We start from the raw sequence: 14876 nt of genomic DNA, 5'->3' as shown, positions 1-14876 counted from the left end.
TTAGAAGTATGAGTACCTTAGAAAAAAAGAAAATAGTAAATAGAGTCTTCTATCGATAATATGTTTGATACGTTCAATACATAAAGAAATGATAAAATAAGACAGGCATGCCGATTAAATGCTGTATGCGTCATCTCAGGCCAGTCGCGCTATTTGCGGCGATGACCTCGGAACCCGGGCACCCCAAAATCACAAATCACAAAACCAGTCGCGGTATTTCATTAAAACTCGAGATGTATCGTGCCATTTATTGCTATGCTATACCTTAGGTAACTCCTAATCACGAGCATGCTACCGTGCTAAGTGTACGTGCTGCTACGTATCACAGTTTGTCAAAAGGCACTGATGTGAACCGCTCTTAACGTCCTTAGAGACGTATAGAATAAAATATCACACAACACCAGTAAATGCGTCGCTGAAGGCACTGCCCGTTAACCAGCATAGGTGTTACAACACAACAAGACACTTATCGATAAGCATACTTATACCTAGAGATGATTATTAGCTAGACATTGTCATATGGTAACAAACAGCACTCGATACATTTCCACTTTGGTTGTCCCGTCAACGGTCAATACACATGTGCGTAGGGTCGCCTGATCCTAAAACTACTGGCTGTCATTTATAACACTTGAAGATATAGCACAATTAGTGGTGCGATGCAAAAGCAATGTGAAGAAGGTAAAGAAGAAAATTATGGAACTGTTAACCTATTTCATCGAAACATCAAGAGCTCATTAAGGCTAGCAAACAATAAACATCAATAAAATGTCACCATTCCGATTTAATGACGGCACAGGTCACATAAAAATAGTTAATAAAAAGAGCCCTTATTCATCGCCTCCTAATGATTAATATAATGTAACGAAAAGAATTAATAAATTAAAAGCAAACGCTCATAAGCCACGCATTTCTAGCAACATAAAGTTCAATTTCAATAACAGCTCGCTACCTTCTCAAACAAATATCACGCCCCACAACATAGCAGTAGGCCCATCTGTGTTCGACTTGATCACATTACAGTTCCTTCCATCGCCGCTAGGCGGCAGGCGCGACGCCTTTTTTCGCCGCATGTGCGCGCCGGGTACGAGGGACCATCATCACGCAGAAATCAAAGAGAAACTCGAGGATCTCGACGACGGTGACGAGCGAGAGACCGACGAACAGTCCGAAGGAGCCGCCGATGTTTGAAATGAGGGTGAACGGCTGTGGACAGAGGTCAGGTCAGCTCAGGTCATGTCAGAGGTTAGGGTCAAAGGTCATGTCCGGTCAGAGTCAGATGTCAGATTGGATCAGCATCAGGTGAGGGTCAGAGTGAATATCAGGTCTCGTCAAGTGCCTTTGTTTATTGCTATGAAAAATGTCACACAAGGTCAGGCCACTGTAGAGTGTAGGTAAATGTACATAAAAACATCAACGGCAGTCGGCTAAGCTAAATCGGTCTAGGTATATCAAGAGCTTAGTACACATCAGGTCAGGTCGTTACAGGTCGAGCAAAGCCAAGCAAAGTTTGGTAATCTAAGACAGCCTCACGTGAGATCAAGTCAGGTCATTGCTGTCCTCGTGAGGTCAAACTTGGACAGGTCAGATTCGGCCACGATGCCAAACCACGCCGAACCAACTAATGCCAGATCAGTTAAGTACGCTTTTATGATGGTCAGGTCCTGCCAAGTCAGTTCAGGTATTTTCGTCGCTCGTTTCACTCTTACCGTGAATGCCGGCGCTTCTTTGATGAGTGAGGCTGATAGGGACTCCATATAGACATGAATCTTCACAGGATCCATAGGGATGCTGCAACGAAAAACCGATCATTTTCGTCACAGTTCAAAGCGGGATTTATGAATCTTGACTAATGCGTTTATTGCCCTAAATCAGGAATGAGACCGTTTTTTATACTTCCCAATACCCGTTCTGTTCAAGGCATATTTCCTGGTTTGGTTGGTAGTTCGCTCGGTTTTGGCTTGGTTTTGGCTAGTCAACCGGAGGGAAGTTCCCAATCTAAAAACATGCTACAGTAGGTACTACAGTGTTCATTTAATTCCCAATCCTGCATAACCTGGAATTGACATCACAAAGGCTACGTTTCCATGGCACAAGTTAAGCCGATTTTGAAAAATGGATTTGCACCATCATAGCATTTAGGCATAATGTAAAAATGTAAATTATAGGATTAGGTGCTAGCTAAAACCATATATACGCTCATTTTTTGCATAAGGTAAATAGTTTCCGAGAAAAACGCACGTGAAATTTCGCTAAATCGATTTAGACGTGTCATGGAAACGTAGTGAATTACTCACAGCACTTCTTTCAGAGGAGCCAGAATGTCCGAAAAGTTGTGGTTGTCGCCATTAAAAGACAGCGATGTGTCGTAACGACGCTCCCTGAAACACACAACGGGATTTTCTACAGTTGTTCTCTTAAAGTGACCATCCCACCTTAACATTAGTTTTGAGTTGAGATAGCCAAATTGGTGGCCATGACCTGCAACTACCGTTTTGGGCACTCACAACATCGAAAAATGCTTTAATTCGGAGATATTGAATTTCAAACTTGCAGTTTTCGAATTCTAAGGGGCTAATGCATTGGAATGCCCCCTTAGAATTTGTGACGTCAGCGCCCAGCGGAGATCTAACGATTTTTAAATCTTGGACTAGAACCATCGTTAACACATGGTGGTATAGACTGCTTTACGCGCAACGTCTGCCGCACTTCGAGGCTGCCAAATTATTGCTTCCAAATAAGTCTCTAGGAACAGCAGAGATCCCAGAAGTAAACAAAAGTAAAAGCCCAATATCTTGAAAACCAGTGAATATTTTTCGGTGAAATTTGGTAGATATTCATTTTTTATCTTTCCGAACCAAGGAACATCACTTTTATGCCAATTCATTAACTTTTTTGAAGGTGGGAGGGTCGCTTTAAGTGGATCGGAGGTTTGTGCAGTATTTCTCTAGAACATGATGCCGAGTTCCGTAGAATTTTATGCAGTTTCACCCGTAGCAAGGTACGGCGTTTTTTTATACAGCATTTCTTAGAATTATGTTACACTGTGAACGAAATTCCCGGTAGATGAGAAGCAATATCTACGCCCACAAGTAGCTTTAGATAATAAAGATTGACTAAATTCAATGATTTTAGACGAATTCTTGAGTAAAAAAAAAGTCGACGGACAGATTCGCGCACACCGCAGAGTAACTCACAAGCACGGATTGAAGCAGACACAGGGCTCCTTGTTCTGTAGAAAGTTGACGCGGACCACCGCAACGCACTGGTCTGTGGGGGAAGAATCATGTTATCATACACACAACTGCTGGTAAAAAGGTACCCTCAAATAAGTGGTACCGGTTAAAGTTATGTTCTGACGCCCCCAGCTGGCTAGGGAGCGGTGGCAATGATAATAAAATTAAATGTTATCATCCAAAATTTACCATCGAAAACACGTCTGATCAGCCTTTGAAAAAGCAATGCTTTTGAACGGCTTTGAGTTACAGCGCATTGCGCTCGACCTGTGTGTAGTTCTCATTTAGCTCATTTTTTCCTCGTTACTGGTTCATGAAGCTCATACTTTCCTTGTCACTGTACTACCATCTCCGTAAATCGTATCTCACCTTGTGTGCTATTGGTGGGGTTACACCGGACCATATCGTCGTCATCGCCGTTGGTAAGTATGGTGTTCAACATCCGAATACAGTGACACCGGTCTCTGATCCGCTTCTCAAGGCAAACGTTAACGCAGCCCTGTAAAATAGGAACACACAATTATACAATATGCAGAAAAATACAGTATCAACGCTCCCTGATTCGCCTCCTTGCAAACGTTAACACAGCCCTGTAAAATATACAAATATGTATATTTTACAGGCTATAAATACAGATTATACGAAGTATACATATTATACAAATAATTACACAATGGCCGTTTTCACGACTGAACTTTCGCAGAGGAACTTATTTGATACCTAAAAAGTACCTACCCTTAGAGGCCTTAACATCCCTCAAACTGAAATATTTTATGTTCAAAATAATTTTAGAAGTTTAAATCCGGGCATTTTTTGCCCTCAAATCACTTATTTATTTACAAACACAGCAATTTTTGGTTCTAGTAGCCCACCTTTCGACTATGAGGTATTAAATCAGCGTGGCAACTTGCTCCCTCTTTGCTCCCTCGGGTATCTAATTCCGGAATTCTTAAAAACAAGGAAAGTATATATCGAGTTCTCTTTTATACCTATTCAGTTATGTTTTAATGGTGATTAAAATATGACAAATTTTTTAATTACATTTCATATAAGAAAACACGCAAAACAATGAAACAAAAATAACTACGGCAGATAATTACCTTCAGGTATCTAATTCCGACCAATCAGCACCTCAGTAGGATATGACGTCATACAAGAATGGTGGTGAGGGCCGTTTGCAGTCCCGGCCGGTAGGTCACGTGACCGCCGGGCGCCTCGGGTCACGCGGCGGTCGGGAGTCGGACGCGGGGCGTGGTCGCGGGCGGACGCGCGGGGCATCATGCTTTGCTTTGCTTGCTTTGTCAACTTCATATAACTTACTATCGCATTCGTGTGAAAGCCAAACACTGCTCAGTGCCCTTAGAAATTGAGTTTTGGAAAGCTCAAGTCCCTATAGCTCCTCAGGTCGGCAACAGTTGAAGCCTCATCTGAACCCATGTGAAAAAAACGAGGGTAAGGAACCTTGTGTTGCTTTTTCTTTTACCGTCATAATTATCTCAAACCATCACAATTTTGAGTTGCCACATTGTCTGCTTCACTACATTCGTGTAAAACTTGGGTGAAGGCTGGTGGCTCAAAGAAAGGTGAAGATATTTCTTAAAGTGCCTAATCCGTGAAATTGAAATATCCCGGCTTTACAAATCTACACTTTTCATTTTCTCCACGATACATTTTTTAAAATTGTTTAAATTTTATCTACATTTGTTAAAATTTGGTTTTGTGTAAACTAGATCATAAAGTTTACTATAGTTTTGTGTAACCTGATGGCTGAAGAAAATAGTAATTTTGCTAAAATGATGTGCGGAAATTTGTTGCTTTCCAAATCAAATTACTCATACCTATATTTCATTCAAAATTAGGAGGCATTATTACTGTTTTTTCTTGTAACATGAACTGAGTTTGGGTACGGTGCTCCGGAAACGTTGTGGAACTTTGAGCTAGCTAGAGCAGTTTCCATAAAAATTGTTTAGATAGTTGACATGGCTTGTTGACAACTCTTTTGCTGTTTCTAAAAAAGTGAAAAAAAAAATATTTTCCTGCATTAAGCACACAAGGCATGCTATTCTCATAAGCTATCGAATGTGTGTGTGTGTTTTTTTAAGCTGTTTTTTAAGCTTTTAAGCTGTAACTTCAGTTACTTCACTTTAGAACATATTGCCCAGAATGCGTCACTGAGCATGAGCTGGTATATCATATCATATGTAGCAAATGCATAAATGAGAATAGTGTGTCATGAATTTTTGTGCATGCTTCTGGATCATCTGTAATTACATCAAAGGCTCGGCTCAAGAGTGTCCTGCCGACCAGCTTATGCCCAACCCTTTCTGTCCGCAGAACGTCGCCTGCGACTCCCGCACGCCGTTTGCCCCGGCCGTCCGTACTGGTCTTCGCGCTGCGAGCCGCGCTGGAGTTCGCGGCGGCGTCGTGGAGCTCCCATCAGGACGGCGTGTGATGCCCGCGTCGAGCTTATAAGCCGTGAGCTTCGATTGGCGGCTCACGCGGTCACCAGCTGTATGTACAGTCTGTCTTAAAAGTACCGCGCAAAGTGACGGTGGATCCATCAAGCCTGACCGATGAAGGACTGCTAAATTTGAGTCACCGAAGCAATTGACATCCTCGTCCATTCCCCAGGTCAATTGGTTCGGTGACTTTCAAATTATAGCAGGCCCTTCCTCGATCAGGCTTGATGGATCCACCGTCACTTTGCGCGGTACTTTTAAGACAGACTGTACAGCCTCGGCCCCGACGACCCCGCTAATGGCCGAGACCGGCATACCCCCGGCATGGGTCCGCTGTCCGGCGCAGCGCTGGCCGCCCGCATGCTATGCTACTTTTGGCTGTATCGCTGCCCAGCGGGAGCGCGCTCCACGCTGCGGAAGAGGTACACGTTGCGACCCGACTGAGGACTGCAACCGGATGGTGACACGTCGGCCTCTGCGCCCTGGCCGGGGCAGGCGTGACCGACGTCACAGTGGAGGAACGCCCAAACAAGACCAGCCCACCGTCGGAGCAGCATGGAAATATCATGTTCTGCCTGGACGTCGGACCCGGCGGCCGCAGTGCACCTCAGGCCCATGTCGTCCCCTATCTCCCTGTGTGTCCAAGTGCACAGATGACGTCACACGAAGGGGCGGAGTCGGGGGCGGGGCCTAGCGCAACGGCCGCCATATTTGAATTTGTTTTATAAGAATGTAATCTATAATTTGGCTTTCAGTCAATTGTTATCGATAGTTTTATGAACGGTAAGCTGTAATATAAGTGATTTTTAAAGAAAAGACACATATTCTGCTTCCAACTTCGATTTGAGTCCGACCCGCGCCTAGATTCGAGCGCACGACCTTTGGATCACGGTGCAAGCATCCTAACCACTACACTACCGCGGCGGCGCAGCGGCCGGCGGAAGGGAGGCTGCGGAGGCATGGGGGCTTTTCTACGCATTTTCGGAAAAACTAATGGGCTTAGTGAAAAACTGCTCTTAGATAATTCAAATAAAAATGTCTCGTCTTTCCGATGATGCACTTAGTTTTGTGCTAGCTCCAACAGAGTTTGTTCTACAGCGCTTCAAAAATCGCCCATTTACATGGGACCCAAACGGGGCTTCAAGACTTGCCCCCAGATGACGTCACAAGCTGACGTCACGATCAGGTAGAATCGCCGGACGACCCTACCTGGTATATAGGGCCTTGGTGCACCTGCACACGTGCGGAGAGGGGCGCTGGAGGCTACTCTGGAGCTTCTGCCATTCCGCGGCGCGACTGCTGGCAAAACGGCGGCGATTGAGGCGGTTGGGAACAGCTGCAGCAATGGTGATGGCGGTGATGGCGACATGGCGGTTTGGGACTTCATCTCAGCGCGGCCGCCGCCCAGTCGCCGCTGCGCCCGGCTGCTCAGCCACCTACCGGATGGCGGGGTGGCCCTTACGGCCCTCACACCCGTTCGGCCTGCGGCCACGTTGTGGGGTGGCGGTCGCGGGGTTAGCGGCGTTGGACTTCGTCCTTTATCCAGACTGCACCGTACCATCTGAACGGATGGATCTGCCAAGAAAGATGACATCCAAGGCGGCTATGAGGCGATCACAAAGCTTCACCAAGAGCTTCTCCTTCATGGGGCCGGCCGGCCGTTAAGTCGCAACACCGGCTGCCGAGTGCCAACAGCTGCGTGCGCTGGCGCCGACGCGTTGTGGGCCCCGCTGCTGACGCCCAAGCTGCGATATCAACCATCTATGAATAAGTGGCAGCGGTGGCGGCTTGTCAGTTGTTAACGTGCCTTAACCCGCGCGGGGCTGGGGGGGGGGTAAATTTTACCCCCCCTCGCGAATTTTTGCGATATCTCAAAAACGGCGGCGCGCAGCGCCGCCAAACTTTCAGTACCTTTTCTTACATCAATTTGACACGTTCCCTGAAAATTTGAGCGAAATCCGTCGGAAAATTTTTGAGAAATTGACGTTTTAGTGACGTCATGTTCGCCATTTTCGCCTCAAAAACGGCAAAAGTTCAAACGCCGCTAACATCTTCATTTTTAAAGGAATCAAGACGTAACAAAAAAGGTTATACGTAATTTTACTTTGTCTATCAAATGGCTATCTCGGTTTTTTGAAAATTTTGAATTTTGGCCTAAATTTTTTCAAAAAACTGAATTTTTTGGGAAAATCATTATAAAATCCAAAATTTTGAGTCTATCGAAAAAACCGGAATATATGTCAGAGAAGTGGTCTATGTGCACCTACATACCAAATTTTAGAAGAATCCGTTCAAAAATGTGGGAGGTATTCAAAATTTTATGACGTCACGACACACAAAATTTTTGAAAAAATGACTTTTTTGGAAGTTCTAGACCTCGTACGGAAACAAAAATAGCGCCATTCGATTCGCCGTGAAAAACTGCATCAGATAGACACCTTTTTAGGCCTTAACAACCAACTTCAAAATTTGACCTCACTTGACCTGACCTTGACCTGACCTCGACCTGAAATTCATCCAGAGGTGGTCCATATCACTTATTGAGTGTGCCTATTGAATTCTATGAGTAAAATGACCCATAAAACATGTGTCGCACATGCCCTTTTCTATATTTTGTTTTTTGGTGGCCTGACCTGACCTGACCTGACCTTGACCTTGACCTCTGAATGATATTGTATGCAACGAATATTGTCTTGGTAGCCTAAGAACACGTTTTGGGCGATCAGTCTCAGTCCATGACTCCATTCTTCGGCAACTACGGTGCAAGGCCGATACTGTAGAAACTTGCAATTTGTACCCTTGACCTGACCTTGACCTTGACCTCAAACTTTAAATTAAGTACATGTTTTTAGTAGTTCGTGATGAGAGCTTTCGATTGGCGTTTGAATTTTCTAAATCGGACCATTAGTTCGGGAGATAACAGGGGGGGTAAAATTTACCCCCCCCAGCCCCGCGCGTTCGGCTGGAGACCCCAGCCCCGCGCGGGTTAACAGACGTTGCGAATAGCCCGCGTTGGAATCGCATGGTTGGGAACACAACGCAAGTAAAAATGGGCTTCCTTGATGAACCTACTTTTTAAGCATTGTAGCCTTTGTAATTTTGGATGTTTTGCTGTAGATATTATTCTCTACATATATACTATATAGGCACTCACGTGCTTTAAATCGCGCAATGCAATTGAACCATGGTAAAGACAATGATAAATGAACTGAGAGCTGACATGCCCCATGCTTTGTGTGTGTGTGTGTGTTTTTTTTTTTTTTTTGTTTTTTTTTTTTGGCGAGTCGATAAAAGTGGTTTTGGACACTGGATGAGTTTTTAGGGGTGTGGTGAGGGGGAATGTAATTCCACAGACCTTTTGTCAGATTCACCAATGCAGTAGGTCTGTGCGGTATTTAGATATCGGAGCATTCTTTGAAAGTCGTGAATAGGGCAACTGAGTACCTACCTATAGCCGTGATATCCCCTCACAAAAACTTCTTTTAAATAACCGGGGATAAGTACATAAGCAGAGTAATTGCTATTACGAACACCTAGGTATCACAATGCTGAGCGAATAGGAAAATCTATAGATGGAGAATTGTGCCGCGTTACGGGTGCTCGGGCGCAGCCAATCCAGCGTTACCCCAGCGGTGACCTTGACCCGCATCGTCTGTCTCGGCTCCAAAGCCAAACCGGCGTGGAATTGGGAGCGCTCGAGCACTCATGGTCCAGCGCAATTCTCCACCTGAATCCATTCCTGATACACAGTTGCTTGCTCATAGTCATGTAACCCCGGTAAATTCATCTAACTTTCATATTGGTCGCTCCATAGACAGATGGCCACAGATATCAACTTAAAAGGCCATTGTTGCATTCATTTAGTGGAGATCATTAAAGAGCCGTGATAGGCCACAAGTCGCGTGACATCATACGTGTAACAACCAATAACGTCGGCCTGCAAAACCCAATGGAAGCGGCTAGCAGCGTGCAATAAAACAGGGCGCTGCTTTCTAAATGTCTGTCGTGCGCCATAAATGAATATATCTTTTGTAGTGTGGCAACTCAGTATCTTTTTTTTAACTATTGTACTAGTATTTAATAATTTCATAATTTTATAATTGTGCTTACGCTTTATGTTGATGTTAGTGATAAATCCTTAGATAAAGTAAATCGATGTGATATTTAATAGAAAAATAGCAAACTAACGCGCCATTCATTCGAAAGCTGGTAAACCTACTAAAAAGAACTACTAAAATTCCTGAGGAACCAAAGGATTATATTGGTATCAAATAGATGCCTGCTATTCCGTCGTGAAAACGGCCAATATGCAGCAAAATACAGTGACAACGCTCCCTGATTCGCTTCAAAAGACAGACGGTAACGCAGCTGTATAAAATATAAGCAAATGATCGTATAGCTATAGTCAGCATCATTGATTATGAACAAATATTCATTTGGCAGTTAAATGTTTTTATGTCGTTTGTCCAACACAACTTAGAGTACTGTAACTCTTATCTGTTGTTTTTCCTTTCTGCTAGCGTCCTCTCGTCTTCACGTCATTCTCTTTCGGCGTCATGATTCTAGAAACTGTCTGTTCCACATCTCTCTCTCTCTCTCTCTCTCTCTCTCTCTCTCTCTCTCTCTCTCTCTCTCTCTCTCTCTCTCTCTCTCTCTCTCTCTCTCTCTCTCTCTCTCTCTCTCTCTCTCTCCCTCTCTCTCTCTCTCTCTCTCTCTTCTCTCTCTCTCTCTCTCTCTCTCTCTCTCTCTCTCTCTCTCTCTCTCTCTCTCTCTCTCTCTCTCTCTCTCTCTCTCTCTCTCTCTCTCTCTCCTGTGCCATTCCTCATTGTCTCACCTCTGACGTATAGGCTCCCACGTAGTGTTTGTTCCACTCGTCATCCGAAGTGCAGTTTCCGTGTGGCTCCTTTACACGCGCTATATCGTTCTGCAGAAACAGAGACAGCCAACGAAGCCGCGTCAGCCTTTTAGAATAAGAACGATATTCAAAGTACAACTCCTTAATGTATGATTTCAAGCTTTTACGACTAGACATTGTAATTCGATGTACGTTTTTTAGGCTACTATTTAGTCGTTTATTCTTTCTTATTAGGTTTCTTGACGACAGCCTCGATGCGAAGGTCGAAAATTCGAAACGAAAACAATAAACGACTAGTAGCCGAAAAAACGTACATCGAATTACAACTTCTTATTAGGTATGGGGAAAAGGTAAAAGTAGTGATATTGTAGTAAAGAATAAAAAATGACACAATAATTGTAAACATATAGGTATGGGGAAGATCAACACTTCAACAATCACCAGATCATCACAAAGCACCATACTTATCAAGCAAAAGCAAAACACTTATTAGCTCCCTAACTCACTACAAAACACCAAACCTCTTCAATTCACAACATCCCACCAAAGCCCAATAAGTAACCCCACCTCATCAAAACCCCTCAACTCACCATAGTAACTCGTATTGACGTCCTCGAGTTGATGGGTACATTCAGTCCAGTATCTTCTGGGAACGGCACTGTACGAGGATGATGTATCGAGACTCGCACTCCGTGGCCGGGAGTTACTGCTGGGATGTATTCCTCGAGATCTGGGCTGAGCATTAGACGCAGGCCGTACTGTGGGGAAAAACGCTGTTAGATTGTGGTCGGTATAGACTGTGCACACTGCACTGCATAATTTTCATACTGTGTAATGTATTGGTACGAAATACAAACACTAAATTAAGAGCAAAAGAGGACGGCATTTTTATTGATTATGTGCCTACTGCCTACTATGTAGCTGAACGTGTGCATTAGACATCGATGGCTATTGGCTACGTAGTGCTTTTTGTGTGATAGTTTTACCCGAGCTCTACACTTCTACAGTGTGCACTGTGCAGTGGTTTTTAGGCAGTTAATATATCCTGATTTCGCATTGTGTGGTGGTTTTCACGTGTTTCAATCCTGGTTCTGTTGTGGGTGTTGCGCAGTAGATTTATCCTGGCTCCGTAGTGTGTGGTTTTCACTTATCACTATAGTTTCATCCCCTCTCGTGTTTCTGTAGTGTTTTCTCGAAGTAGATTTACCCTGGCTCCGTAGTATGTGGTGGTTTTCACAACAGTTTCATTCCTGTAACTGTAGTGTTTTCGTGTAGTAGAATTACCCTGGCTCCGTAGTGTGTGGTAACTTTCACGTGCTTCATCCGCTCTCTCCCGGATAAGTCCACAAAGTCTTCAGAAGCGTTGTAAAACACGGAATTGAATGTAAAACAGTTCCCGTAAACACCGTTCTGCCATTGGTGGAAATCCCTGAAACGGAGGAACCGTGGTTAACCGTGGCTGATGGTGAGTTCCTGCTGTGGATAATGAGAATGAATGAATGATTGATTGATTGATTGATTGAATGAATGAATGAATGAATGAATGGATGAATGAATGAATGAATGAATGAATTAATGAATGAATGAATGAATGAATGAATGAATGAATTTTCTCCCTACCTTTCTCCCTTCTTCACTCAGTCATTCAATCACCCACCCACTCACTCACTCACTCACCCACTCACTCACTCACTCACTCTCTCACTAACTAACTCACTCACTCACTCACTCACTCACTCACTCACTCACTCACTCACTCACTCACTCACTCACTCACTCATTCACTCACTCACTCCGTGCAATCACATCTCTGATTCTTGCAAATAACCTAGAAACCCGCTTCCTTCCCATATCTTACGTGTAATCACACGCCTCCCCATCGAAACTACACGAAGTAATGAATTCCTCAGGTCGAACACCCGCCTGAAGAATCTCGTCTCGTGATGGGGTGAAAACGTCCGCTATCTCACTTCCGTCAACAGTTTTCATGGCCTGGAGCACGGTGGTGAAGTTCTCTATGTCGGCCTGGTAGAACTCTGGAGATAAAATAAAAAATACAGTAGGAATATCACTACAGAAAGTGTGGGTAGACAATAGCGGTGAATATTTTCTTTGTTTGGTAGATGCGTCTCACTCTATAATATTTTATCACTTTTAACTCGTAGATCTTCTCGGATATTATATCCTATTTCATTCTATTCATACGGTCTTCACATAAAAATCAAGCCTACCTCCCGTCAAGCTCCCGTCACGCGTCAAACTCCAGGGTAACTCCCGTATAGCCCACGATTGTCACCCGTCTAAGTAACGATCAATTCGTATTCTACATTCTTTGTATCCCAATAAAAGGACTTTGTCATAAATGTGGCTCCCCGTAGACGATGAAATAAATTAACTTATTTAAAACAAACTAAACACGTCTAACCGACTCGTCTAGCTCCCTCGTCGAGCTCACTAGTCACTCGTCTAACTCACGCACCTGTTCACTTTTTAACTCACTCGTCTAACTCTCGTCTCAGCTCGTATACTCACGTTCCTGTAGATTATCCTCCAAATCAGTCTTGTACGATGGATCATAATCCCACTGACTGGTCCAGTTGTAGGAGGAAGCTGAAAACCGTGACGTCATTTGATTAAAAATACAGCATCTTGTGAAGTGCATTAGTTAAAAATTGATCAATTGGAGATGCCATTGGGTGAAAGTGTCGGCATCTTATGTCATCATTAGATAGTTTTAAAATAGAAATAGAAATAAAGTGGAGTTTTCAGATAGTTTGTTTTAAAAACATTTTTTTAGTGTGTTAAGAACATCAACTCGTTAAATGCTTGTGATCGAGATATAGCAGCTTGTGACGTCACTTTGTTAAAAACACAAAGGCGGCGTTTCATGGGGACAGAGAATTATAATCTCGTAAAACGTAGCTACTGGGAATTTTATCCAGACTTGACGTCACCAGGTAAATACTTCGGCAGTTAAGCGTGTTTTATGCTGTTTAAATTCATTAACGATAGCTGCTACTTCAAAATTGACTTAGATTACTACAACATAATCAGCGCTTCTCTAAATTAAATCGGTGCACATTGTTATCTTACCTCTCTCATCGGCTGTGATGTCTTCCGTTGATGAAATGTCACTAATTACTGTTAATTCAGTTGTTGGAATGTCACTTAGTGTTGTTGTTTCAGTTGTTGATATGTCATTAGTTGTTGTTGTTTTAGTTGTTGACATGTCACTAACTAGTGTTGTCTCATTTGTTGGAATATCACTCAATCTTGATGTTTCAGTTGTTGGGATGTCACTAAATGTTATTGCTTCTGTTGTTGAGATGGCACTAAATGGAGTCTCGGTTGTTGGAATAAAATTTAATTTTGCTGTTTCAGCTGTTGATATGTCACTAAATGTTGTTCCTTCAGTTGTTGTGATGTCACTAAATGCTGTTGACATGTCACTAAATGTTGTTGTTTAAGCTTTTGGAATATTGTTAACTTCTGTTGTTGTTTCATTTGTTGAGATGTCAATGAATGACGTTGTTTCAGTTGATGACACTTGATCACTAAACCCTGTTGCTTCAGCTGTTGGAATATCGCTGAATGTTGTATCAGTTGTTGGAACGTCACTGAAAGTTGTTGTTTCAGTTGTTGGAACGTCACTGAATGTTGTTTTTTTCAGTTGTTGGGACGTCACTGTATGTTGTTGTTTCAGCTGTTAGAATGTCATTAAATGTTGTTGGTTCAGCTGTTGGGATGTCACTAAATGCTGTTGTTTCAGTTGTTGGACCGGCACTAAAGGTTGCTGTTTCAGAGGTTGGAGCATCACCGAATGTTGTTATTTCAGTTGTTGGCATGTCACTGAATGTTGTTCTTTTAGCTGTTGGGATGTCACTAAAGGTTGTTGTTGCAGTTGTTGGAATATCACTAAATGTTGTTGTTTCAGCTGTTGGGATGTCACTGAATGTTGTTTCAGCTGATGGGATGTCGCTAAATGTTGTTTCAGCTGTTGGCACGTCACTGAATGCTGTTCCTTCAGCTGTTGGAACGTCACTGAATGTTGCTGTTTCATCTGTTCGGATGTCACTAAATGTTGTTGTTTCAGCCGTTGGAACATCACTGAATGTTGCTGCTTCAGCTGATGGGATGTCACTAAATGTTGTTGTTCCGGTTGTTGGCACGTCACTGAATATTGTTGTTTGAGCTATTGGGATGTCACTAAATGTTGTTGTTTCAGTTGTTGGCACGTTACTGAATGTTATTGTTTGGACTGTTGGGATGTCACTTAATGTTGTGGTCTCAGTTGTTGGCACATCACTGAATGCACTCAGGGATGTT

At 43.3% G+C, this 14876-nt stretch overlaps 1 protein-coding gene across 1 annotated transcript in view; it reads right to left on the bottom strand.

The window, feature by feature from the left end:
* Nucleotides 1-236: 236 nt before the first annotated feature.
* LOC122390788 (degenerin deg-1-like) overlaps nucleotides 237-14876 on the bottom strand; it is a 40397-nt gene continuing 25757 nt past the window's right edge. Inside the window, exons 8-17 of the mRNA XM_043384063.1 lie at nucleotides 13083-13160; nucleotides 12409-12586; nucleotides 11835-11979; nucleotides 11141-11308; nucleotides 10530-10619; nucleotides 3606-3735; nucleotides 3198-3270; nucleotides 2298-2381; nucleotides 1710-1791; nucleotides 237-1206 (exon numbers count right to left, since the gene is read on the bottom strand). Coding sequence (XP_043239998.1) covers nucleotides 1039-1206; nucleotides 1710-1791; nucleotides 2298-2381; nucleotides 3198-3270; nucleotides 3606-3735; nucleotides 10530-10619; nucleotides 11141-11308; nucleotides 11835-11979; nucleotides 12409-12586; nucleotides 13083-13160 — 1196 coding nt within the window. The 3' untranslated portion in view covers nucleotides 237-1038. The remainder of the gene's footprint in view (nucleotides 1207-1709; nucleotides 1792-2297; nucleotides 2382-3197; nucleotides 3271-3605; nucleotides 3736-10529; nucleotides 10620-11140; nucleotides 11309-11834; nucleotides 11980-12408; nucleotides 12587-13082; nucleotides 13161-14876) is intronic.

This window comes from Amphibalanus amphitrite, unplaced genomic scaffold, assembly GCF_019059575.1.
Source record: "Amphibalanus amphitrite isolate SeventyFive unplaced genomic scaffold, NRLGWU_Aamphi_draft 000409F_arrow, whole genome shotgun sequence".
Lineage (NCBI taxonomy): Eukaryota > Metazoa > Arthropoda > Thecostraca > Balanomorpha > Balanidae > Amphibalanus > Amphibalanus amphitrite.
The sequence above is the reverse complement of the archived record's forward strand: the minus strand, read 5'-3'. Positions and strand labels throughout refer to the sequence as shown.